This window comes from Bemisia tabaci, chromosome 9 (genome assembly GCF_918797505.1).
Source record: "Bemisia tabaci chromosome 9, PGI_BMITA_v3".
In the NCBI taxonomy this organism is placed as follows: Eukaryota; Metazoa; Arthropoda; class Insecta; order Hemiptera; family Aleyrodidae; genus Bemisia; species Bemisia tabaci.
The window spans coordinates 16,591,535-16,619,139 of record NC_092801.1 but is presented as its reverse complement, the minus strand read 5'-3'; the positions used below and the strand labels follow the sequence as shown (position 1 = coordinate 16,619,139).

The following is a 27,605-nucleotide window of genomic DNA, read 5'->3' as shown; positions in this document are numbered from 1 at the left end:
GGACTTATGTCTGAAAGAAATGTATCCGAAGTATGAAGGAGGAGATGGACGACAAGAGGATGAGAGAAATGAGTGAAAGACGAAGAGGAGTAGAAAGCAGAAAAAGTCGAAGAAAAAAAGGAGGAAGAATGAAGATACAGAAAAAGCACCTGTCCGCACAGGAACATTAAGATCACATATGATGTTCATGAAATGAGCCTGAAATATTTATTAAAATGTAGTCTTTTCGTTATCAAAATAATGACATCATAAGTACGACTAGAAAAGTAGGTGAGACGTGGAATTCACGATGAGATTCTCAAGAGCAACTATTCTTCTCTCTTCGTGGAAGTTGTACAATGCAGCACTGGAAAAAAAAGAAGAAAAAAAAGAAGAAGAAGAAGAAGAAGAAAAAAAAAAGAAAAAAACACATTGGATCTAGAGTCCAGATACTTAAAAACATCGACAAAAAAAATACTCTTGATTCAATCAGATTTAAGCTTAAATCAAAAGGAAATCCGCTCAAATTAAGAGGCTTGGTTCTTGTCGGTGTTTTTAAGAGTCTGTACTCTAGATCCAATGTGTTTTTTTCCAGTGAGGGGGAAAGTATAATTTAAAAATAAAAAAGAAACAATTCTACCTAGAAAATCCGTTCCTCACAGCAGAAAAAAGACATTGGATCTAAAGTCCAGACTCTAAAAAACATCGACAAGAAAAAGTACTCTTGATTCAATCAGAATCTAGCTTAAATTAGAACCAAGCCTCTTAATTTAAGCGGATTTCGTTTTAATTCAAGCAAAAATCCGATTGAATCAAGAGTATTTTTTCTTGTCAATGTTTTTAAGAGTCTGGACTCTAGATCCAATGTGTTTTTTCCGGTGCATGAGAAGAAATTTGACAACACGCATCTGTCGATCCGGCGCTTTTTCCAGAGCGCGGTTTTAACGAGTGCTTTTCCGCGGTCGAGAGCGCCGGCTGGCCTGAGTCCTGGAGGCTGCCCAAAGGCCGAGAGAGGTTTGCAGTGGGCAGCGGGCAGGCCTGTCGCGATTCAAGCTTCGGCTTTTACAAGTTACGAACCGTTAAGAGCCGGGTCTCCTAGATGGAGCCGCGCGCAGGCGCAGTATGCAAACGGTACGGGACGGACCCCAAGCCTCCCCGGTTGTCGGATCCACGATGAAGTCTTCGAGGAGGAGAAAGTGATCCTCAAAATCGGAGGCTATGGATTCGATCCACGGGAACCGATCGACCAATGATTAAAGAACCGGTGCACATTAGAGTCCCTTTTTACTGATAATAAAGACAATACAAATGCATTTTGATTGGTTTCCGTATTTTAGGCCTTCACAGTGTCGCAAACGGTAATAAATGTTACATTTTCGCCAATGGACCACTAGACAAGGTACGAATTTCAGCATTCTGATTTATGTATCTCAACCAAAATTTCACGTAAAACACGATGCGCTTAACAAAAATCACCGGAATCAACTCTTTACGAAGATATTTAATGATTCTTGATGCGCGCGAATTCAAACCACCCGCTCATGAAAACTCAATGCTCTACGTGATTCACATCGCGCGCTAGACGTTATCATGACAGTCTTCGCGATGTACAAATCTGGCAACGTCGACCTTGACGCTTTGGCTCAGCTATAGCAAATTGCTTATAGTTTGAACAACAAATGGTGGGAAATGAACATTGCTCGATTGAGAAGCTTGCTGAAACCGTTGTAGTGCGCGATTTGACTCACGTAGAGCTTTGAGTTTCTTGTGAGCGGGCAGTTCAAATTCCTCGTAACCAGTGTGAAATAAAAACGTTAATATCTTCGTTAAGAGTTGGTTTTAGTAATTTTCGTTACGCGAATCGTGTTCTACGTGAAATTCTGACCAAGGAACATGTATCAGATTGCTTAAATTCGTACCTTCTCTAGTGGTCCACTGCAAAGATTATAAACCGGAACGTACCGGAGAATTATTGGCGGCACAGTAAGGAACAAATGGAATGAGAGAGGGAACGGAGATAGGAATTCGGGAATGGGTTGATCGAAGATTACAAAAAACGTCCGATTTTTGTAATCTTTATACCCGTTTGTGACATCCATAAGCCGCGTTGTCTCAACTCTCTCTATAAAGGGACTGTAGGTACATTCGACCGACAAGCAGGGCCGGATTCACCTACTTGCCGCCCATGGGCCGCCTGTATTTTACCGCCCTTTTCTCATTCGTTTTGAAACATCAATAAAAACCAGCAAGTAAACGTGCGTGAAAGAAAGGGGTGCATAAGATGTGTATACTCGAGTTGGACATATTTTTTGCGAAAGCCCTGTCAACACTACTAGCAAAAGTTCACGGAACTTTGCGCGAAAGTCAAGTTCCGTAAACCTTTCTCTGTGGGGACAAGGCCTTCCATTTATAAAAAATGAACGAGAAAATTATGAAAGAACAAACATAAATGAGGTATAATAATTTTAGCTTCCGCCCCGCGCCGCCGCGCCGCGCTGACTGCTTTGTGTTTGACGCAATGCGTGAATTATTCCTACTGTCTTGTAGACGCTATGGGTCTCACGCCGACCGCGGCTGCTGCTGAGCACACTGTTTTGACGCAATGCGTGAAGTATTCCTACAGTCTTGTAGGCGCTATGCGTCTCACGCCGATCGCGGCTGCTGCTGAGCACACTGTTTTGACGCAATGCGTGAAGTATTCATGGATTCTTGTAGGCGCTAATTTGTGTTACATGCCGACCGCCGCCGCGCCGCGCCGAGGGTTTCTTTTTTTTATCTGAAGTCCGCGTCATCAATTGAATGCTATCTGCGCCGCGCCGCTCCAGGCCAAATTGTGTGTTTGGTTTCTCTCTTAACTCGACTAATTGAAGGTGCTGTCTCTTGTATCACCGAAAGACGACAAAATTAGAAACTACTGTACTCTTAGGAAATGAGAGATTTTGTCGCCTTCTCTCGTTGGTAATTTTTTTCTAAATCCGATTTTTTTATACCTACATTTAAAAAATTGCAAAATTTGCCGCCCCCTAAATTTGACGCCATGGGCCAAGGCCCATGTGACCACCCCGTGAATCCGGCCCTGCCGACAAGAACCGATAGAAGAATAAAAACGTCAATCGATCGACACACCCTTAAATCAAATCAAAATCAGACAAATCCATTAATCGATCGACACATTCGTGATGAATTGATCGACAAATCCACGAATCGATCGACAAATCCATGAATCGATCGACAAATCCGTTCTATTTTTCACTCAAAAAAAAAAAAAAAAAAAAAAAAACAAAAAAAAAAAAAAAACGAAATTTTGTCGACAAGAAACAGCATTTCAAGTCAAAATAATATCTCAAGAAAAATGTTTTTCAGCGCGGCTGAAAAGCAGACGAGAGCGGCAACTCGGGTGAAGTAATCGTTGAGACGACCATCGCACCGGTTCTCGACCAGTTCGGCGTAAGCCGTTCTGATTGGTTTTTTCCCCGGGTAATATGTTTTTTTCTTTCTTTCTCCGTTTGTTTTCCGTCTCTCTCCCTCGCGCGGTCCCGAAGCGCGCCCGTCTCCGTCGGACACCGGTTTCTCCCGTGGCCGGCGTCGTGAGTAGTGACCGGTTCCGCGCCTCCGCTCCGGCCGCAGAAATCATCTCGGACGACTTCGCACTTGAATTTCGTTTCGACGACCTTGCAATTGCAATAACCGCCCCGACGCACAGTGGATCGAGTCAATAGGAGAGGTCGGACCAAATTTGGGAACTTTAAACGCTTATAACTCCGTTTATACAAAACGTTGAGGTTCTTAAAGTGGTTCCATTGGTTTCCTCGTGAAATTTGCTTCAAGAAGCACCCGTTAAAATCTAAAATGTGACCAAATAAACATCAAAATTTACAGTTTTGGTCAAAAATTTCATGTCCGACCTCTCGGATTGACTCGATCCATTGTGCGACGTCCCGGCTCCGTCCGCGGATGTCCTCTCGGAGGAGGAACATTGCCATGTGGATTGCATTTTGCAAAAAGGAACCACTAGCATCGCAATGTTGCTAAGATTGTGCAACTTCTTTTGTCCTGGAGGAAAAACCCGATTATCCATTCATAGTTTCTATTTTACTCGCTAAAAACTGTAAATTTAAGACAAAAATTGCCATATAAATCTCATAGTTTTCCACGATTTCCGCAATTTTATTGCATTAGATGAAGTTGCACAATCTTAGCACCATTGCAATGCTAGTGGTTCCTTTTTGCAAGATGCAATCCATGTAATCTTCTGTGCTGAGGAAGAACGCCGTATGAACATTCGAGAGTTGCCTGATTTCCTTCGATGAAACGATTATCATTGGGATTTATGAATATTTTTCCTTGTAATTTTCAGAGACTTCAGTTAAAATTGCGAGCAAAATTATCTGAAAAATTAGAAGAAAAAAATTCATAAATTTAGCAGAAATAGCGTAAGAGTCGAATCTATGGCTCATTCGGCTTACACGATCAAACCCTTTTGTTTAGTGTTTCGTCAACAAATTTCCAGGGGTGCAGAAAATGCCCTCCCGGGCGTGTGAAAATGTGGAATAGCCCCAAAAATGAGCGAAAGGAGGGGGCCGAAAGTCGAAAATCAAAGGAATACGGAAGAAAAACGTCACTTTTTTCCGATTGGTGGGATATTTTGTGGGAAACCAATGGGAAAAACGTGGAAAGCCGGCTGGCGGTCGCATGACAATGTGGACGCTTGGAAGATTCTCAACCCCTGCAAATTTCAATGCAGAAAGCACTGGAAAAAAACACATTGGATCTAGAGTCCAGACTCTTAAAAATATCGACAAGAAAAAATACTCTTGATTCAATCAGGTTTAAGCTTAAATCAAGAACCAAGCCTTTTAATTTGAGCGGATTTCCTTTTGATTTAAGCTTGAATCTAATTGAATCAAGAGTCCTTTTGCTTGTCAATGTTTTCAAGAGTCTGGACTCTAGATCCAATGTGTGTTAATTTTCCCAGTGAGCTATTGAATAAAATAAAATATGAAAGGAAAATAGTCAACGTTTGATGTATATACATAGGTTGATCCGGGTTAAATCCATTCATTCAAAAATTAAATTCTCGGGTTACTTTAAGAGATTATGTACCTGTCGTGGACTTCGCCGAACAGATGAGTACTTTTACAAATATGCACATGCTGCGATTGATAAACGTTGTCTACTTCCCGTAGTTCATTCTGAAACCGGCTTTTCTAAACGGTAGTTATTTTGAATGAGACAACTGTAATTGAATTTATCTACCTCGACATTACTTTGATCTGGCTTCGCAATAAAAGTCTTAATGTATTTCTTCAAAATTCTACATTGTATAGGGTTGTTTGCCGGGTTTCTTATCATTATTTTGTATTTTATTTATTTATTTATCTTTTATTCTTTGCTGATTGAATCTACGCCCAATTGCCCAACTGCGAACTCTGTATTCGGTTGGATTAATTGAATGATACGGCGATATTAAACATAGATTATTGTTTGCCCCCTTAATTCAAAAGTTGTTTCATTACTAAGTTACATTCCAGGAGATTTTAGCAGCGAATCTTAGTTAGGTTAGCATCTTGAACTAGGTATCTTATTAATGCAGTCCAATAATTTCCATAGCTAGTATTTCATATCGCAAAAGTGGAATAATTGACCTACATGATTTTGCGCAGAGATTTTCTGGCCAATCATGTAAAGTTGAAGTACAATCAGCGTTTTCTGTAAAGTTCCTCGATCTCCCCTCAAAGCAGCATTGTAAATCTACTTACAATTAGCTGAATAAGTGAAAATAATGAACTGAAGAAAGTGATGTAACTTTGTAACGAAAGCTGTATCTTTCAACCACATATCTGCTCCTTTCAATATGCATTCGTTAGGTTGATATTGTGATTTGTGTGTTGAGGTGTCTTTGACTTCTGGTTCTAAATGTTTTAATTCTTGATTTAACAGTTTTGTCTTCACGAAATCAATTGTCAGATATTTGCCCCACTCGTGAACATTCGTGATATTGCCCCACTCGAACGGGAAAGCATCATTCCTTTATTTTGCACTGATCTTTGTAACACTCTTTCCATTTTACAGTTCTAGTGTATTCTAACCGCAGTTCTAAACGCAGTGTATTCTAACCGCAGTTCTAAACGCAGTGTATTCTAACCGCAGTATGCTTGTTTTTTTGGTATTCTTAGAAAGGCAAAATACCGTTTCTTGTTCTTCTTTATATTATCTTTGTTTCCCTTCTTTTTTGTCTAGCTTTTGGAGGAGGTGGCGAAGAAGAAGGCTGATTACAACAAACATTTGGAATTTTATAAACTAATGCGGTCGAGATTTGAAGAGCACTACGTCAAATGTAAGTACTTCCTTTTCATTTTATCCAAAGTTTATCGTATATCGCGGAATGTTGAAAGAAAGTGAGCCAAGTCGCAAAAACTTTTCGTTCTAGAACTACAAAATTCTTTCACCTTCAAATAAAACACAATAATACATGAATACTTGTGTCCCCATAAAATGTTGAAAATTCGCTTGCATTAGTTAATTTAAGCACAAAATGAGCATGAGGCTGGTTTTTTTTCGTTCTACCTATGCAGAAAACTCCTAACTCAGCTCACGATTTCGCGACAAGTGTGGACTTATTGACTTTGCAGTAGTAATTCACAAACTTGAGTTGTTAGAGTGTATTTATGTGCAATCTTCTTTTTTAGTGTTCAGATTTGTCAGTTTTTGTCAACCGCAAGTTGCCGTTGTTTGTTCCCAGCTACGGTGACCGGAAACCACCCCTAGATGCGAGATTTTTGAAAAAGCGTTTTCCAAACTTTACGCAAATTGCGCCGAAATGAGTAGATTTCAGACTAATTTGGATTACATTTTGCAATAAGGAACCACTATCTATGGCTCTCCTATAGAAGCTTATATCTGGATAAGGTTATCAACGGCATGTATGCTGTTTCAAAAATGGGCCAGAAATAGTGGTTCCTCATCGCAAAATGTAATCCATCTAATGCTTCCATCGCGATTTTCGTGTCATTTTACCCCTTACAAGTCTTCTCACACGCCTGTATCTTTTGCGTGCATCAGACCCATTATCTCTTTTTACCTCAACATTCCTTAATTTTTTATCGGAGGATTCCGTTTCGATCTGTCGCCTCGACAAAAATTGGCAGGGAACTCGTCATGAAATTTAATATCGTGATGTTGCGAGGCGCATTTTTCAGCGGGAAGGATTCTAGCCTTGCTCCGGGAGGCGAGCTCGGGGAACATACCGGAAGCGGCCCGTGGGGCGCCACTTTTAGGTCGTTTCAGCACTGCTGTTTTTACGACGCGACAACTGAGTTTATGAATTACATTCCTAGCCAGCTCCATTAACCTAGATGCACAGGCCCGTTGTCAAATGAAAGCTTATGATCATTAAAGGGGAGGAAGTATCGATGTCCGTTGCCAGATAAATGCACTAAAAAAAAATCCAGCCGTGGAAGGCGCACTTACGGGCTATATAGACATACCGTCTGCGTTCCGGACTCTGAGGTCGAAAGTTCCGGGCGTAGCACCCGAAGCAATCGAAGCTACGGCTCCAGCACCCGAACTTTCGGTCTCTGAGCCCATAATGCGGACAAGATTAGTGGCAATTTCACGAAGAACGGAGGCTTTCTGCCAATACAATTTTCCGGTCAGCCTGGTGATTTTTTGAGCCCGTTTTCTCAAAACTTTATTTGCACTTACCGCTCTCCTGCAGGGTGTCTAGCATCAGGATTTTCCCGATTTCATCAGGATTTGAGGTCAATCAGGATTTGAGGTCAATCAGGATTTAATCCCGATTTCATCAGGATTTGAGGAAAAATCGGCCGTAAAATCAGGATTTGAGAAAAGTCGGCCGTCCGATCGGTTCGATCTGGTTCATTAGCGTGTATTTACATTGTCATTGATTCACACTAGCTTTTAATCTTTGGAACTTAATTTTAGAGTTCTGCTTTCGCATACGCTTATGCAGAAATTTTAATTTTTCCTCGCAAAAAATCAGGATTTGATCAGGATTTGGAAAAATTATGAAATCAGGGTTTATCAGTCAAAAATCAGGATTTATTCAGGATTTCCCAAAAAAAAAACAACTAGACAGACACCCTGTCTTGGCTATCACGGCACAGCACACTGGAAGAAAAAACACATTGGATCTAGAGTCCAGACTCTTGAAAACATTGACAAGAAAAGGAACTCTTGATTCAATCAGATTTTTGCTTAGATCAAAAGGAAATCCTCTCAAATTAAGAGGCTTGGTTCTTAATTTAAGCTTAAATCTGATTGAATCAAGAGTATTTTTTCTTGTTGATGTTTTTAAGAGTCTGGACTCTTGATCCAATGTGTTTTTTTTTTTTTTTTTCCAGTGCAGTGCGGGGTTTCTAAAAGATGCATGTGCTCCTGGTCAGGACATGGAAGTGAGGTGAGATGCCGTGCCTCTGAACTTGATTATGACGAGATGAGGTCCAGGCCGCCATGTTGCGGAGCGAAGCCGAAGTATTAAGCCGGTGGACGGAAAAATTTTTGAAGTGAGCGCTTCAAAGCCGTCAATTAACCGTATCGTAAATCTGCATCCAAACGAGATTCTGCCACTTGGATATTTTGCCTCGCTCACTGCCTCCGCGTTGCCGAACCAGGCTGAGGCCCGGATTTCTAGTCCCACAACAGCCCGAGGATTAATTTCCAGTCATCATTTTACATCGTGATTTAGTGAGGTTCAAGACAGCCGTCAAAATCGCTACATTAAAAGGATCATTTTTGCATATACCTCGAGGAAAATTCAGCAGGATAACTTTGAAAATGCACGGAGAAAAAAACTTCGTGCGTGGGACCCGAAGTTTAGTTCATATGAATCTCTGAAGTTTTCGGATTGAGCATCTGAACACTTTAGGTCCACAGCTGCTGAGGTTTGGATCACACATCTGAAATTTCAGTTCTTCCATCTGAAGAACTTCGGTTTTCACATCCGAAAAACTTCGGTTCTCACATCTGAAATACTTCAGATGTAAGAACTGAAGTTTCAGATGTGTGATCCGAACCTCGACAGCTGGACCTAAAGTGTTCAGATGCTCAATCCGAAAACTTCAGAGATTCATATGACCTAAACTTCGGGTCCCACGCATGAGTTTTTTTTCTCCGTGTGAGTCTCTGAAAAGGAATACAATGATTTACCACCACTAAAAATACAGAAAACCAAAGAATCTATTACAAAAACCTTTTAACAGGCAAACTTGTATGAATTGAAAATGAAGGAGAAGTTGGTCTCTTTTCCGCTGACTCAGAGACGCGGAATGGAAAATTTAGATGGAACGAAACAAGTGATACGACTATTTCAACTTCCAAATAGGTAAAATTGCATGTCCAAAAAATTGAAGGAAAACCTGACTTTCTTCTGCTTACTTGGAGACTCTCACGCATGAGTAGAAAAGTTAGATAGGGCGATATACACGTGATACAATATAGTTGTATCCCAAGTTTTGTAAATCTTAAGTTAGGAAATAATAAAACGCACAAATAGCTCGTATGATTCAACTAAAAAACACACAAAAATGGGTAACCAAGGCTAAAAAACAACAAACACAAAATCCGGGACGTTCTCTGCGTTCTAAGGTAGATTGGCACCTACCTTATAGTCTGTCAAAATCAATGAATATTTTTTTCCGTATTTTGTACTTTTTGCAATGGTATATCGTTGGAATTTCCTGCAAGGATACATCTCCAACGTTACACGTAAAAAAAGTGACGGCAGTGTTTCGATGTAGATTTTACAACACACAAATGCTATACTTTGAACACCCCCGTGGTTAAATTAGCTTTGCACTATCGTAAAGTGTACTTTTGAAACACTGCAGTCACTCTTCTTAACAATTGCATTTTTAAATCAGCAATCCATTTTTTCGGTGAAGCAATATTCTTAACTGACAGCAGGAAGCAGAACCAGCGAAATTACCATATACTGTGCCCCTTCCAAGCGATCAGTGGTGCCCACCCCGGGTTTTTCATACGAGCAACTATTCACTTTTGAAATAGGGGGGGACTCTGGTTTTTTTCCTCCCAGAATTGTGACTTCCCCCTAGAATTTTGAATCCCCCCTCAATTTTTGACTTCCCCCCTAGAGGTGTGACTTGGCCCCCTAGAATTTTCACTTCCCCTCCCGAATTTGCACCCCCCCGCCTAGAATTTTCACTTCTCTCCCTAGAATTTTGACTGTCCCCCTAGAATTTCATGCAAAAGAAACTGAATTGAAAATAAGCAGAATTTACATGAAAACCCGTAAGGAATGCCTCAAATTGCCGAATTGCCCCCAAATAACATCAAAACTGTCAACATTTTCTGGGGGAGCCCCCCTGATCCCCCCTCAGATACCCCGGTGGGGGGGCAAAGAAATTCAGATGGGGGGGGGGAACTCGTATGAATTCAAAATTTTTCAGGGGGGGATGGGCACCACTGCAAGCGATCATTAACAACGCAACCAGACCTGTCACAGCTTTTCACGGCGATAAATCCCCTTCGAAACGACTTCGCTGCAACCCGCGCAACACGAGATCCATCCAAAGCAATGCCGCGCATCAGCCATCACTCATAGCATATCCCGACGAGGAATCCGACCGAATCCGGCCGGTGCTTTTTTCCTGGTGCCGTGCGTTCAACCGAGTTTGCATTTTTATTGGCCGCGGTCCTCTTACCGGCCCGGGCAACTGGAAATTACAGCCGATCCGAGCAACGGCATGACGTCACCCGCTATGCACTCTGCCGTGCTGAGAAAGAACGCCGTATGAACATGCGAGAGTTGCCAAATTTCCTTCGATAAAATGTTTATTTTTTAGGAAATGTATGAATGTTTTCCCTTGAAATTTTCAGAATCTTTAAGTGCGATTGCGAACAAAATGGACATGTTGCATTGTGAGGAATATGCAATTTGACTATTGATTCTCATTTAAAAGTTTGCGAGAAACACGATGGTGCCACTGGTTTTCTCTGAAATCAACTCCCAAGCTCAAAAAAAAGCTCTCAAGTTGAGGTCAAAATTTAGGGAATATCCCACGCTATCCTGAGAGTCCACCTCTACACCAAGACAAACTCTCCATGCAAAGATAGGGAGCAAATACATTAGCAGTGATGCCGTTTTTTCCAGTTTTAGAGTCCCCAAATAAAGTGGCAGCCCTGTCAATGTATTTGCTCCCTATCTTTGCATGGAGAGTTTGTTTTGATGCAGAGGTGGGCTCTCAGAACAGCGTGGGATATCCCCTCCATTTTGGCCTCAACTTGAGAGCTTTTTTCGAGCTTGGGAGTTAATTTCAGAGAAATCCAGTGGCACCGTCGTGTTTCTCGCGAACTTTTTCGTAAGAATCAACAGACAAATCGCAAATTCCTCAGACATGCAACATCTCCATTGATATCTACGTTTTCGATATTGTGACCTTTAATTGTTTGATTTTTCCATTTAGATATTGTATTTTTACAGACTTATAGACTCAGTTTATTAACCTTTTTGTTTTGTCATTGTCTACGGAGAGTTTGTTATGATGCAGAGGTGGACTCTCAGGACAGCGTGGGATATCCCCTCCATTTTGGCCTCAACTTGAGAGCTTTTTTTGAGCTTGAAAGATGATTTCAGAGAAAACCAGTAGCACCATCGTGTTTCTCGCGAACTTTTACATAGAAATCAACAGTCAAATCGAGAAGTCCTCACACATGCAACATCTCCATTATCTGAAAAATCGGAAGGAAAACATTCATAATTTTCCTCAAAAATGAACATTTTAGTGAAGGAAATTTGGCAACTCTCAAATGTTCATACGGCGTTTTTCCTTAGCACGGCAGAACTCCTCGCGTCCGTTTAATAATCGGTCCCGCTGAAGCATCTGGATCTCCTTGCAATTGAACTTGAACTCGGAGGCGTGTTTTAGTGTTTACTCCGGGCCAGGAGCGCACGGAGCCTGGAATCTCGGTCATGTGATGATGCTGGGGACTAATTATTTCGGACTACCGGATAATAAATGCTAGTCCTCCGTCGAACACCCCCCCCCCCCTTCCTAGGTTGACCGTTAATCTTCACGAATAGTAGCGGTGGTCACAGTTAGAGTCCCTTTGTACTGAGAGTCAAGACAACACCCTTCATGGAGTCACAAACGAGAATAAAGATTACACAAATTGAACGTTTTTCGTAATCTTTGATCGGCCCATTCTCGAAGTCCTTTCTCCGTTCCTTCTCTCATTCCGTTTGTTCCTTGTCGAACCCGAAATTCCTCGGTCCATTCCAGATTATAATCTTTGCAATCGGTGAAAATGTAATCTTTATTCCCGTTTGTGACACTGTGAAGGCCTAAAATCCGGTTAACCAATCAGAAATGGATTCTCATTGTCTTGACTCTCAGTATAAAGGGACTCTAATCTTCACGAATAGTAGCGGTGGTCACAGTGTACAGTGTAAGTCCTTGAATCTATAGGAACTTGAATGTTGAGGAATCGTCAACGTGTACTTGAAAGGTTTTGAATGAGTTCTCCTGCGGACCGATTATTGAAATTGAGAGACCAAGCTATAGACAAAGAGGACGTAAGGAGTATAGTGCGATCCTCTTTGTTGAAATGGATGATTCTTATAGACTAAGGGGGTAAATGATGGGTAACAGTCGGGTCTCTCGTGGGTTGCCGTTACTTAGTCTATTACCTACATCCTTTGTCCATTGCAACCATCCGCCTCCGCCAACAGGATCCCTCCATAACTCTTTTGTCATCTTTGTCTATAGCTTTGTCTATCAATTTCAATAATCGGCCCGCAGGGGGAGACAGGGTGACACATTTTTGAAAAGCCATGGATCGCACTCGATAAAGATTCGCTGTATCGTTTGGCTCAAAACAATAGAACATGACCTCAGACAAAAATTTTGGGGTTTTATTTGGAAAAGCTGAAAATGAGAAAATTCCTAACAATTTAACTTTTTCCTTCCATTTGGTACTCAAAAACAATAGAAAATCTATCACAAAAGACCCTTTCCCTCAGATTTCATAATTGACTTTTAAGGCTATGTTTACATTTTGAATCAGTCGATATCGACACAATCCATTATAACGATAAACAACGCGGGCTCTGCAGTATTTTGACCCTGATGCGCCTCCTTACTAAAAACGATCATGTTGGTGAGTGGATCATGGTACCATGTTGACGCCGACATGATATCGACATGAGGCAAGTGAGAAAAATAATTGCTCTGTTAATTTGGAATATTCTTGTGTTGCCACCGTGGCAAAATTTCAGTACCAAAATGGTAACACCTTGGTCATAGCACCATGACCAATAGTGACCATTTTGTTATTAAAATGGGAGCAATGTTGAGACCAGGTTGGTATTAACTTGATATCATGACATTTGACTTGATATTTTTGACTCTAGTTATAATTTTTGGAACTTCTGGGCTTTGTTTTCCCCGCGAAATGGTGTGGACCCAGGACCATTCCTAGCGTCCTAGCGTTCCTACCATGTTGGCCGTTAAGGCGGTGCCATGTTTCACTCACCAATTCAGTACCATGTTGCGTTGCGGTATCAACATGATATCAACATGATAGCTTTTAGTAGGGATTGGATTACTGAATCACTATCGAACGACCTTGACCGATAGTTAACACTGGTAAGATAGGGATGTGTCGACCAGCGGGTTGATTGTTGAAATTGATAGACAAAGAGGACAGAATGCGTATAGAGCAATCCTATTGGTTAATTTGGGTGGTTCTTATGGACTAAGGGAGTAAATGATGGACTAACTGAAGGCTCTCTCGTGAGTTGCCGTTAGTTAGCCCATTACCTACCTTCTTTGTCTTTTTCAACTACCCGATTCCACCAATAGGATTCCTTAATATCTCTTTTGTCTTCTTTGTCCATAGCTTTGTCTACCAATTTCAACAATCGACCCGCTGGATCATTCGATAGCGATTCAGTAATCGACCCGCTGTTTTGGGCCTCAAGCCCTTATTAACCCGCCGTGCGAATTGCATAACCCGCGGATGACAGGCGAAAAATATACCACGGACAAGTCCTGCAATCCTCGGCCCGTTTCTCACCGACGGACGCGACGCTCGCATTCCCCGCGCGGAGGAAGTGCGAAACGACCGTTCTCAACAATCGCGGTAAAAATAACCTTCGCCGAGGCGGGGGCTCCGAAAAAGGGCGGCCCTCGCATTTCTCGACAACGGTTACACGACGGCGTTACACGGGCAGACAATGGTCGGTACACGGGCAAGGGCAGACGGACTCATCAATAAGAGGAAAAAGTGAAGTAATATCTGCCCGACGACGGAGAGGACGGCTCGCGAGCAGCGCCAAAAGCGTCGAGTTTATTGCGAGCGCCGGAAACTAACCGGGCATGCAGCGACCGACGGAGCTGGAAGTCTGCCTTTCGTCAAACTCGGAATCGGAGCTGGTGTAATAATGGAGACAGTCGGAAAGTATATAGATGAAAGGATCGTACTTTCTTGAAAACTGCCTGGATTTGTCTTCTCTGTTAGCAAAATATTCAGCATAAATTTCAAAATTGGCTTGTTTCTCTTCGTAACACATGATGAGAGCGGACATTTTGAAACATTGCAATACAGATACCGCGGTCTCACACTATGGCCATCGATGGACAGTAATGATTTGGTGGGGTAGCTTGTTGATTTTGAAATTCATCAGTCAGATTTATCGACAATTTTACGGGAAGCGGAGGAATTTTCAATGAAATTTTCCGCTTGAATATACCTAGGTCTATTTATACAAATTCTCAAACCCTCATTTCGGAGTTCCTGCTCTCTTCGATTTCGTCTAATCGTCTTCAACAGGCTGATTGTTGAAATTGATAGACAAAGCGTTATTGACAGAAAAGGCATAAGGAGTATCGAGCTATCCTATCGGTTGAAATAGGTGGTTCTTTCATAGACTAAGGGAGAAAATGATGAACTAACTAAAGGGTCTCTCGTGGGTTGTCGTCAGTGCGTCTGTTACCTACCTTCTCTGTCAATTGCAACCACCCGATTCACCGATAGAATCCCTCCTTATCCTTTTGGCCATCTTTCTCTATTGCTTTGTCTACCAATTTCAACGATCAGCCCGCTGCTGCTCATGCCGAACGTATCTTTCAGCTGGAGCGGGCTGCAGTAAAAAAAATTGGCGAAATTTCTTCTATACTCGAAGTCGACAATGGAGGGACTGGCTGGTCGTCGGTCGTGAAGAGATGACGAGATTATTGCGTAGTAGTTGTGTTGTGAGTACTGCGTATACATCTTCCCCGAATGGCGCGTGCGTTTACTAGAAAAAGGATCGCCGTTCCAATGAACACGGTTGCCGGTGCCAATGGAGATGTTGCATTTGTGAGGAATTTGCGATTTGGCTGTTGATTCTTATGCCAAAGTTCGCGAGAAACACGATGGTGTCACCGGTTTTCTCTGAAATCAACTCCCAAGCTCAAAAAAGCTCTCGAGTTGAGGCCAAAATTGAGGGGATATCCCACGCTACCCTGAGAGTCCATCTCTACATCAAGACGAACTCTCCATGCAAAGATAGGGAGCAAATACATTAGCAGTGATGCCGTGTTTTCAGTTTTAGAGTCCCCGAATAAAGTGGTAGCTCTGTCGATGTATTTGCTCCCTATCTTTGCATGGAGAGTTTGTCTCGATGTAGACGTGAACTCTCATGGTAGGGTGGGATATCCCCTCCATTTTGGCCTCAACTCAAGAGCTCTTTCTGAGCTTGGGAGTTGATTTCAGAGAAAACCAGTAGCACCATCGTGTTTCTCGCCAACTTTTACATTAGAATCAACAGCCAAATCGCAAATACCTCACACATGCAATATCTCCATAGTCGCCTCTCTCCATTTCCAGCGGGAATCGAACGGCAACCAACGTGACACCATATAGTTAGTCCATCATTTACCTACCCCCTTGGTCTGTAACAACCACCTATTTCAACCAATAGAATCGCTTCACGCTCCCCATATGTCTCCTTTGTCTAAGTATCGCTTTGTCTACTTATTTCAACAATCAGCCCGCAGGACCCCGCTATCGGTTTTTTGCTTGATTTTGACTTGGCAACGGAGTGGAAAACGGGAAGCTCCGAGCCGCAAGCCGAAGTTCTCTTCGAAACGCGAGAATTTGTCACGTATACAGCTGCGCCGATGCGCTCCTTATGGGTTGATTCAGCGATTCAGACCTTTTTCTCTCCGTGACCCGTTTCGCGATCTTTCGCGTCATCGCCGGCCGCGTCCGTCCTCCGTCGTGTCGCGTCCGCATTTTCATCGCTTTTCCTCCTTCGCAATTGGACTGCATTTTGCAATTTGGAACTATAAATTCTGGCCCGGTATAAAAACAACGTATGTGCCATTAGTTTCCCTATGCACATAAGTGTTTTCTCAGATGAACCAGAGTTTATAGTTCCAAATTGCAAAATGCAGTCCAATTTTTAGTCAGGAGCCACTTAGCCGTGCTAGGGAAGAACGCCGTATGAGCCTTCAGACGTTGCCAAATTTCCTTTGATAAAATACAACATTTTCTGGCAAATCTGTAAATATTTTTCCTCCAATTTTTCGGAGAATTTTATTCGCAATCAGATCTAAATTATCTGAACATTTCGAGAGGAAATATTCATAATTCTCCTAAAAAAATGAACGTTTTGTTGGAGGAAATCTGGCAACTCTCGGATGTTCATACGGCGTTTTTCCTTAGCACGGCAGCGCTGTTCGCGAGAAGGACATTTTTTAATGTATCTCTCGATTATCACACACGGAGAGTAAAACTTCGGTTATACAACCACCAACAGGGTGTCTACAAGTCCGAATTATCCGGGAAGTCCGGAAATAATACCGATTTTTTTAAGGGCGGTTCGGCAGTACTGAAGAAGTGCGGAAATTCCGCAAGAAGGTCCGGAATTTTTTTGATTTTTTGTCATTTTCGTCGCATTTTGAGCGAGAAATTCAAATTTTTGAAATTTTTCGAATTTCCTCAACTGAAGGTACTGAAAAAGTACGGAATTTTTCTGTTCAGGAGGTACTGAATATTTTGGAAATATACTGAAAAAGTACTATAAAAGTACTGATTTTTAGCCAGCCTGTTTTAGTAGACACCCTGACCAAACTTAGATCAGGATTGCCGCAGTCAGGGATTACCGGGAAATGCCAGGGGATTTTAAGAAGTCAGGGAAACTGGGAAAGGCCAGGGAAAATGATGAAACGCCGGGGAAAAATTGAACCACATTTTGCAATAAGGAACCGCTATTTCTGGCTCATTTTAGAAACAACATATCGACGGTGAAACTACCAAACCACGTATCTCGGTTTGCGACGTTGCAGACTTCCTGTCATACTTTATTTTTTAAATAGAAAACTACTCAACGTCAATTCGTGAAAACTTCCGCGATTTTTCCTCTTTGTACGGAGAAAAATCTGTGAAAATTGTAAGGAATGCTATTGATTTGATTTCCTCCAAAAAAATAAAATGTGAGTGGAGATTTTTAAACACCGCAAACGAGATACGTGGTCTGGTAGTTTCACCGTCGATATGAGCCATTGGTTTCCCTATGCAGGAAGGTGCTTTTGTGGAAGAGCTGGAGATAGTGGTTCCTTATTGCAAAATGTAATCAAATTGATAAGCTGTTTTCTAGAATAGGTTTGACGTTTCGAAAAACAAATTTTTCTCTAACAAAAGAAAAGAATGACTGATCTTTCATATGGAGAGTAATATGAACCTCAGTTCAAGAGTGAATAATTAAGAGTCTCGTCAAGTAATCTAAAGGATGAAATGTCTCGCTTACGCTGCGCCGCACCGTGGACCGAGTCAACGGGAGAGGTCGGACAAAAGGGAACTATAAAAGCTTCTAACTTGCGCTGGAAAAAAAAACACATTGAATCTAGAGTCCAGACTCTTGAAAACATTGACAAGAAAAAATACTCTTGATTCAATTGGATTTTTGCTCGAATCAAAACGAAATCCGCTCAAATTAAGATGCTTGGTTCTTGATTTAAGCTAGATTCTGATTGAATCAAGAGTACTTTTTCATGTCGATGTCTTTAAGAGTCTGAACTCTAGATCCAATTTGTTTTTTTCCAGTGTGTATACAAAACTTTGAGTTTTAAAAAGTGGCTCCATTGGTTTCCTCGTACAATTTTCTTCCAGAGACATCCCTCTAAATTTAAAATATGACGAATTAAACATCAAAATTTGCAGTTTTAGTCAAAAATTTCATGTCCGATCACTCATTGACTCGATCCTTTGTGCACCGGCCTCCGGCAACCAACAGCCAACACACATCATCGCATCGTTATTCTGGGAGGGCACACGAAAGCCAAAACGCCTTCAAATGCGCAAGTATGCAACACAGACATCCATCGAGCTCGAATAGTTGCATCCAGGCGCTAACCTAACTTGAGCGAGCGTACGGTTCTAAATGTTGCCGATTGTTTTCCATAATTTTTTGGGAGCCGTCCGATAATGTTTATTATTAAAAAAAACATGATAAGGTATTTTTGTGTTAAAAAATATGAGACTTTAAAGGCCGAACATTTCCTGTCACTTACGTATCGCCAATTCCGTAGAAGAAGAAAAAAAGAGGAAGAGCAGATAGCTTCCCGTAAAATATATTTTCTTCCTCGCATCTCCGCACTTCTCTACTTTCATTACTCCCGAGACATAGTTCGTGTGCCGAGAAAGGCAGCTGATCCTGAAAGTAATGTTGCAATCGTTTCAAATGCGCAGTTTGACTCAAATGGACAATGGTTTTCTGGTTCGTAAGAAATTTGATTTGAACGGCAAGAAAAACGACGAATTTCTCTTTCGTGAGGTTTTGAACATTTGGAGGAACATCGCCGTAATACTTGAATTTAAATTAGGAAAATTGTGCCACTGCATTCTTTCAGCACTATCGCATTTTTGAACGTGCATAATGCATATGTTTGGAGACTTAAACGCCGAAGTAGAAAAGTGCGTAAAAATATGGTCGCCGACCAATAAGCACAAAAAAATTCAAGGAAGTTTCTCTCCTTCATCCTCCAAGTGCAGTTTCGATAGCAGTATCGAATGCGATCTATTGCCTCTGAAAATGCCACGCCTTTTTTTCGTTGCATTTCTTTGTCAAACTTGGTACATGAATTCTTCAGTCTCATGACAACAGAAGTTGAATGCCGTCTCAAAATTCGAAAAAAATTACAAGTAGCTGAAATTATCGTGCGAATCGATGCGATACATCGCACGTCGTTCCGACTCAAAAAAAATGGCGACCGTCAAATCACCTTAAAAGACCGTTTGCAGGGTGTCTAGCATCAGGGAAAACCGAAAAATGTCAGGAATTCTGGCCGATCAGGAAAATATCAGGAAATTCGGAGAATCGGAGGTTTTGTCAGGAATTTTTCTCACGCAGATCTCCTCAGCGGAGAAACTCTTACTGATATTTGCCTACCGTGCCAGGAGTCGAGAAAAATCAGGAAAATATCAGGAATTTTCAAAATGAAAAAATCAGGATTTTTTTATAAAATATCAGGAAAATATCAGGATTTTTCAAAATTAAAAAATACTAGACACCCTGGTTTGTTTAAACTTTAATGATTTCATTGATGATTGATGAGAATCGGAGGTTTTGTCAGGAATTTTTCTCACGCAGATTCCCTCAGCGGAGAAAGTCTTACTGATATTTGCCTACCGTGCCAGGAGTCGAGAAAAATCAGGAAAATATCAGGGATTTTCGAAATGAAAAAATCAGGATTTTTTTATAAAATATCAGGAAAATATCAGGATGTTTCAAAATTAAACAAGTTGGTTTTTGCAATCGCTAGCGATAGCAATATTCGTCATGGGAACTTTTGCCTCTGGGATATGAAAATTTTAAGGTACAGTTCGTTTGTAGTATCTTCAGAATTGAAGGGGCTATGTAATTTTGTGTCGACATCTCTTTTTTAACATTTTTAATTTTTTTTCTTTGCATACAAGAAAGCTGTTATTTACCAATTATTTATTTTCGTTGGATTATGTATGGTTTTTGGAAGTTAACTTAACTTTCAGTTTCGTTTTTTCGGCGTAAAGTATGATATTTTTATTCTACGCATATGCCCGAATACGCATCATAACGACGGTGAAACTACCAAACCACGTATCTCGTTTGCGGTGTTTAAAAATCTCCGCTCACATTTTATTTTTTTGAAGTAGACCAAAGGAATATCATTCCTTGAAATTTTCACAGAATTTTCTCCGCACGAAGAGGAAAAATCACGGAAATTTTCAAGACTGGACGTTAAGTAGCTTTTCATTTAAAAAATAAATTATGACGGGAAGTCTGCGACGTCGCAAACCGAGATACGTGGTTTGGTAGTTTCACCGTCGATAAGTGACCTATGTGCTTCCTAAGTTGCCATTTTTTTCATTCAAATAGATGTAACCGAAATGTTAGATGTGTACTACCTATACTACTTTCATGTCATTGCTTTATTTATTTATTTACTTTTTGCGTAGGTATATGTTGTTATTTTTTGCTGAATTTTGGAGAAAATATTGCTTTAAGAACGTGGAATGTAAATTAATTTTATTGAAAAAAGAAAATACCATCATGAATTTGGGCGAACAGAGAAAATATACATCAATATTTGGGTCAACATCTCCCTGATTATATATAGGATGAATATATTAGTATTTCTGTATCAAAAAACTTACAATTAGCTTTTGTCTTCAGAGATACGATGATTCTAGTCCCAGTCAATTTGTTTTATTGAAAAAACAAAAAAACAAAAAATAAATAATAAAAAAAAAACAACTGAAATGTTAGACATACTATTTTCATGTCTTTCTATTTGTATCAATAGGTACTTTTTGCTTAACTTACGAACGTTGAATGCAAATTAACTTTATTGAAAAAAGAAAATAACGTCATTAATTTGGGGGAACATGTGGCTGATTATATGAAGAAGGTATATTCCAGTATTTTTGTTTAACATATTAACTCACGAGAAAATGTTCGTACATTTATCATCTACTATTAATAATTTTTTGATGATTAGTCTAAAACATTCAATACAACCATTAAAAAGTAGTTCCCATCGTCGGGTATCGAACTCCCGATCGCCGGGTGCCCGCACCGAATCAAAAATACGAGGCGGTCTAGTCAACTAGGCTATAATGGATCCACGAGGGCGAGAGTAAAAATAGCATTCAAAAGACTCGGGCAATGGGCGGGACTTATCACAAGAGACCTTGACTGCTTTTGGGATGATATGAAGCGCATTGCTGTATTGCTGTAGGAGCCATGGTTCGCACTGTTTTAATGCGTCTCGAGGTTCATCCCACAGGCATTCCGATCGCGGCAGTTGAGCTAAGGCAATATTTGCGTATCCATGAATTAAATCAATCAATCGAGCTCTGATTTTGACTTCTTTATCCGTAACGAGTCCTCCAGAACAATTTTCCACCTTGTACGATGGTTATTATTTCTTTACTTCTATTTTTCAAATTTGAGGTGGGATAATGGCGGCTTCTCAAGAACACCGAGGTAGGCGATCTTTTGCACCAACGAACAGAAAACTGATGGCGAAAAATAACCAATCAGAACCTCCCAAAAAAAAGAATTTGCCTAAAAACGGAACTTCGTGGTTCTGCGCAGATTTACCAGTCAGACACGACATCTCGAGGTGGAAAAAAACTCGCTGAAAGCGAATTTTAGCAATCAACACAACTTGACGTAGAGACATGATTGGCTAAAAAATACAACGGTTTTTGATACATCGGAAAATCAACCAAAAATCGGAGACTGGGCGAAACGCTCAAAGGTCGCAGAGGTATAGGGAATCCCATAGCGAAAGCAACGGAACGATTGTAATATCATGGGGAACTCCGTTCCCATGACAAAAATACTTGACACCCTGGTTTGTTTAAACTTTAATGATTTCATTGATGATTGATGAGTGCGGAATGTGTTTTGTTTCAGCGGGACGAGGCGGGCGGAAACTGGACGATGTGCGGGAGAAGTACCAGCGGGCTTGTCGGCGCCTCCACCTCGTCCACAACGAGTACGTGCTCCTCGTCGCGGAGGCGGCCGAATCCGAGAAGGATTTCCGAACGGTCCTCCTCCCCGGTCTCCTCGAGAAGGAACAGAAGATGCTCCAAAATTTCGTCGCCACCTGGTCAGTAAACTAAATTTTTATTTGCAAGGGTACTCTACATTTTCCAATAATTTCATAAATAAGTACCAAATAAAGCAAAAGATAAAAAATAATAAAACATGAAAATAGACGAAAAGGAGATATTTAATAGTTATTAGCAATAGAGAAGGAGAGGTAGAATAATATATATATTAATCATTAGCAATAGAGAAGGAGAGGTAGAATAATATATATATTGATCATTAACAATAGAGAAGTAGAGGTAGAATAATATGGAAATAAAGTAATATAGTTAGTAAGCAGCCAGAGGCAAAGAGAGATTCTAGACTCTCAAATGGTGTCATGCAGGGTTGCGGTTGCCACAGCAGGGTGTCTACAAGTCCGGAATTTCCGGAAAGTCCGGAAATAGTATTGATTTTTTAAGGGCGGTCCGGAAGTACTGAAAAGTGCGGAAATTCCGCAAAAAGGCTCGGAATTTTTGTAATTTTTGTCGCAATTTGAGCGAGAAATTCAAATTTTTGAAATTTTTCGACTTTTGTCAAATGAAGGTACTGAAGAAGTACTAAATTTCTCTGTTAAGAAGGTACTGAATTTCTTGGGTATTTACCGAAAAAGTACCGTAAAAGTACTGACTTTTGGCTTGCCTGTTTTAGTAGACACCCTGCCACGGTCAGGGAATACCTGCAGGAAAACCGGGAAATGTCAATGAATTTTCAAATTATGGAAAACCTGGAAATGTCAGGGGAAATGATTTTTTTAAAAATATTTTATTCGATTTAGACAGCCACAGGAGCTTTTTATACAATTTTCATAAAGTATAAAAATAAGAAAGTGTTATAGAGTAATACTTCATGAGTTTAAATGGAAAAATCGCTAAGTCACCTTCAATCGCATTTTGGCGTTTCGCACACAAATGTTTCTGAAAAACTCTTTAAAATTATGTATTTTTAACCATCTAGCATACCTAACTTCAATTGTCAGGGAATTTCACCTAAACGTGTCTGTAAAAAATTCGAGGAATTGTTAAGGAAATTAATTTGATTTGATTCATTGATTTCAAAGTATCTGTTTTGAAAAGAGGACTTTCCTTAACCTTTAGCCAAGATGCATTTCACATGTTTCAGATCTTTCCAATTAATCTATTTTCAAGAAAAAATGCTGTATGAGTTACCTTTTTTTCTCTCCTGTTTCACAGGAAAAGTGTCTTCAGCGAACTGATAGAACATTGGTCCACGAGTGCGCACCATTTAGTCAGTATGACGTCCAAATCCCAGAAGTTTATTGAGGATATCCAGCCAAGCATCGAGTACAAAGATTTTAGTGAACAGTACAAGTAAGTAGAGTCTATTTAAGTAATAATAGAAGCCCCAAGAAAGAAGGGCCACTCTGCAAATATTCCCTGTCTAAGTACAGATGTAAGGCTTAGAGCCTTTGTACATATTTTTTGTCTTTTACATGGAGTTTAACAAAGTTTATGGTACAGGAGAAGATACCAAGAATCGTCTCTCAGGAACAATCGAGCCCCTTAATCCGTCTTGGCAGTTTTCCTTACGTATTTTGTAGCAGCTTGTGCCCAATGGAACTCTGAAATTTCCGCCTGACTAATAGCCATCGTTTTTAAAATTGAACTTACTCAATAAATAGGTAACCCACTAAAGGAAAAGACACGCCTGCAAAATGTGCACAGATCATCTCAAAATTGAGTTCAATTTCAAGTAATCATTTTATAACAAAGTTGCCCACCTAATATTTTCTTTTGTTTGTCTCAGAAACTTTCTGTCTTGTGTAATTTGAAGTAAATTCAAGTTCTTTGGTGAAATTGTTCCCTAAATGTTGCAAAAATTAATGGTCAACTCAGAAATAAGTGATATTGTGAAGTGTTCATAATTGTTTTCCTTTGCCCACGAGTGTAAAGGTTGGAGTTTTCTACTTTTTCATGTATCCATGTTATGGTGGTGGTTTTCCAATTACATTTGATTGCATTTTCTGTCTTCTCCTCTGTTTTTTCAGAAATGTTTTACCTGAACCTGCAGATTTTTCCTTTGACTTGAGTCTAGTTGAAGAATCATCGGGTCGTCTCCAAGCGAATCAACTAGCCGTCGATAATCTAACAATAGAATGGGTCAAAAACAAATTATCTGCCCTAGAAACTAAGCATAAGGAATGCTTAGACAATTTAGCTTCTAATAAAACTAATGGGAACAAAGACTCTAGGTAAGTTATGGAATTAAAGGCTTATCTTGTAACGTTTTCGAAGGGGAATCAGAAGAGGGAACGTTGTTTCCGAAAAAACGGTAGCCATTTCGAAAAATAATGTAACGAAAAACAACCGACCAGGACTTCAAAAAATGAACGTTGTTTCTGGACACACTTCATTTTGAGAAACTTTATGACGAGATAAGACTGGAGCTTATTCAGTTGTTTTCACCAGCCACTTTTATCTGCAGTCCTCATTGAAGGTTAAATAAGTCATTTTTGATGTTTCAAGTGGGCTGATTTTCCCCTCATTCTTTCATAGTTTTAATTTAACAGACACATGATTCGATAATTTTTGCTGGTCTCGGCTCCTTTTCTATGTCAACAGAAAAAAGTTAAGTACAAAATAATGAAAACCTTAATAAATGCTTGATTCATTTTACTCTATCATCAGGTTCAATTTGACTAAGTCAATGATATTAATCGTACTTGAAGAATTTAGTGGTCAACTATAACAAAGCTTTTAGGTCCGTCAATCTTGTTTTTTTCTTTTTGTTTTTTTTATGTTGACTTTTTTTCTCTAATAATCAATACTGCTATTTTCTCTGTTTCAGTAAACTGCCTTACAACGAATTACAATGTGAGGAACGTAAACTTAGTTGTCAAATGGAAACTATAAAAAAAGCTCTCTCTGATTTAGGATGCGAAGAATTACCTTCTGGCTGTGATTTGCCTGGCAGCAATTTGTTTGATGAATCTATGGTAAGAAGTAAATAATGCAGCAAAGCGATGAACATTCTTTAGAAAAAAATTTCATTATCACTCATTTTCATGAACAAAACATTGCTAATGCCTTTGACCCCATCGTGACTCTTTTTGAAGAACATGCTCTACCTAAGTTTCTCTTTTTCATTTTTGTTAGAAGTTTTGCAAGGTGTGTTAAATATTGAAACATTTTAATCTGTGTGATATTTGGTTTTAATGAACAAAATAACTAGCAAATTCCAAGCAAAAGTAGAATTCTGTATTTCTTGGTCTGCTAGGCTGCAAATTTCCGTCCTTCAAATGATAATTTGAATAAGGACTGGTCATTATTTTCTCTAGAAATTTTATGTCATGCTTTTTTACAGTTTCAAAAATATTCTTTAATAAATTCGAGTAAATTTTTTTAATAATATCCACTTCAAAAACTGAAACGTTTGGACCCTCAGAGATCAAAATTAGATCAAGATATGCATGCACACAGATTGTCCAGAGAGTGAATTTATTGATTTTATTGATTTGATTCCTCTTGAACTAAAGGAAATAAGACGAATCAGTTAAAGTCATCATAAAGTGAAAAATGATAAGGTTTCAATGTAATGCAGAAGTTGCCTGCAAATTTTTTATTGCTTCATCCAAGAGTGTATAAAGAGCTGGTTCCCAGTATTTTTTTATTATTTTTCTCTGACATGGGAAATAGTGTAAAAATGGACTTAAAAGTGACTAACTGCACTGCCTACTGAAATTATGTCCAGTATTAAAATTCACACGATTATTTTCCTATAATTTTACAATTTTTTGGTGGGAAGCAAAAAATATTTGCTATTCTAAGAGATTTTTTAGATAATTATGAAGAAGCAACATTTTTACAACACAGTAATGGACCACTAGACAAGGTACGAATTTCAGCATTCTGATACATGTTTCTCAATCAAAATTTCACGTAGAACACGATACGCACAACGAAAATTACCAAAATCAACTCCTGACGAAGATATTTAATGATTCTTGACGCGTGAATTCAAACCACCCGCTCATGAAAACTCAATGCTCTACGTGATTCACATCGTGCGCTAAATGTTTATCATGACAGTCTCTGCGATGTAAAAATCTTCAACTTCAATCTTGACACTTTGGCTCAGCTATAGCAAATTACCAATAGTTTGAACAACACATGGTGGAAAATGAACATTGCTTGATTGAGAAGCTTGCTGAAACCGTTGTAGTGGGCGATTTGACTCACGTAGAGCTTTGAGTTTCTTGTGAGCGGGCAGTTCAAATTCCTCGTAATCAGTGCGAAATAAAAACGTTAATATCTTCGTTAGAAATTGATTTCGGTAATTTTCATAATGTGAATCGTGTTCTACGTGAAATTCTGGTTAAGAAACATGTATCAGATTGCTTAAATTCGTACCTTGTCTAGTGGTCCATTGTGTAAGTTCCTTTTTTCTGGATGCGATCCAATTCTCCATCAAGCGTAACTTCTTTTTGTCCACTGACCTAGCTCTCAACTTTTTCAGAACACAACCTCTCGTCCGTCCCTATTGTCGACAACGAATCTGTCACTCATCTCATCAACGCAAAACACGATTATGGATGTTCTCAAGAAGCCATTCCGACGAAAATCGGTTCCGAGTTCTCCCCTTGTAGGATTTCGCTCGTTGACGAGCGCCCAGGAAAACTCAAGCGCCAAGACTGCCCCTCCTCAGCTGAACGGCCAAGCTGTGAGTTGCGAAATGACCGGCAATGATGACCGGATGAACTCCATCGTAATCGTGAACGTAGAATCGCCAACACCTGTTCAGCCTGCGGTTCCTAGCTCTAACCCTGTCCCCTACAAGACTTCCAATTCTAATGCTATCAGTTTTAGTGTGTCGTGTGATCTGCCTGTTACTAACAATAATAACCACTCGGTAAGTTTGATTACCTCATCTTCAAGGAAAGAGGAAAAAGGAATTGCTCTTCATGAAAAGATGAACACAGAAAAAGATTACTCGAATGGGCTTTGCAGGGTTGCCACAGTCAGGGGATACTGAGAAAACGGGGGAATGTTGGGGAATTTTAAAAAGTCAGGGAAAACTTGGAAATGTTAGGAAAAAACCGGCAAGTCCGCTTTATTTGCTTTCTCGAGTGGGTTCGGCGTATCGAACAACAAATTTTGCCTGAAAGTTATTTCTAACTACAACTCTTTTTAACAATCTGGCATCTGCTCATTGTCAGGGAATCTCACCAAAATGTGTCAGAGAAATCAGAGAAATGTCAACGAATTGAATTTTCCAAATTCTGTGGCAACCTTGGTTTTGCTGTGTCCATTGTTTTACACTATTTTCAGGGTTTCTACTATTTGGAAAACTGCAGGGAATGAAATTTTGCAGGAAAACCCAGAGAAATTAAGGTTGACCCTGGAATTTTTACTTTTTCAAGGAGAAGTTTAGCCCTTTGAACATTTTTAAGCCGCATGATTTTTTAGAAGAGGATTGTATGATAGTGAAGTTGGATGAAAAGGTATTTATGCAATCAATCATGGAAAATACAGGGGAAACACAGGGAATTTGAAAGTTGAAAATA

General features: G+C 40.0%; 1 protein-coding gene across 2 annotated transcripts in view; it reads left to right on the top strand.

Moving 5' to 3' along the window:
• The first annotated feature begins 6,164 nt into the window (after window positions 1-6,164).
• The window catches only part of FER (tyrosine-protein kinase Fer), a 30,978-nt gene continuing 9,537 nt past the window's right edge, over window positions 6,165-27,605 (top strand). Inside the window, exons 1-6 of one of the 2 annotated variants that reach the window (XM_019048684.2) lie at window positions 6,165-6,316; window positions 21,905-22,100; window positions 23,275-23,412; window positions 24,090-24,293; window positions 24,890-25,037; window positions 26,558-26,761. In XM_019048684.2, coding sequence (XP_018904229.2) covers window positions 6,283-6,316; window positions 21,905-22,100; window positions 23,275-23,412; window positions 24,090-24,293; window positions 24,890-25,037; window positions 26,558-26,761 — 924 coding nt within the window. In that variant the 5' untranslated portion in view covers window positions 6,165-6,282. Of the gene's footprint in view, window positions 6,317-21,904; window positions 22,101-23,274; window positions 23,413-24,089; window positions 24,294-24,889; window positions 25,038-26,557; window positions 26,951-27,605 lie in introns of both variants that reach the window. The other variant, XM_019048683.2, reaches the window with a different exon arrangement.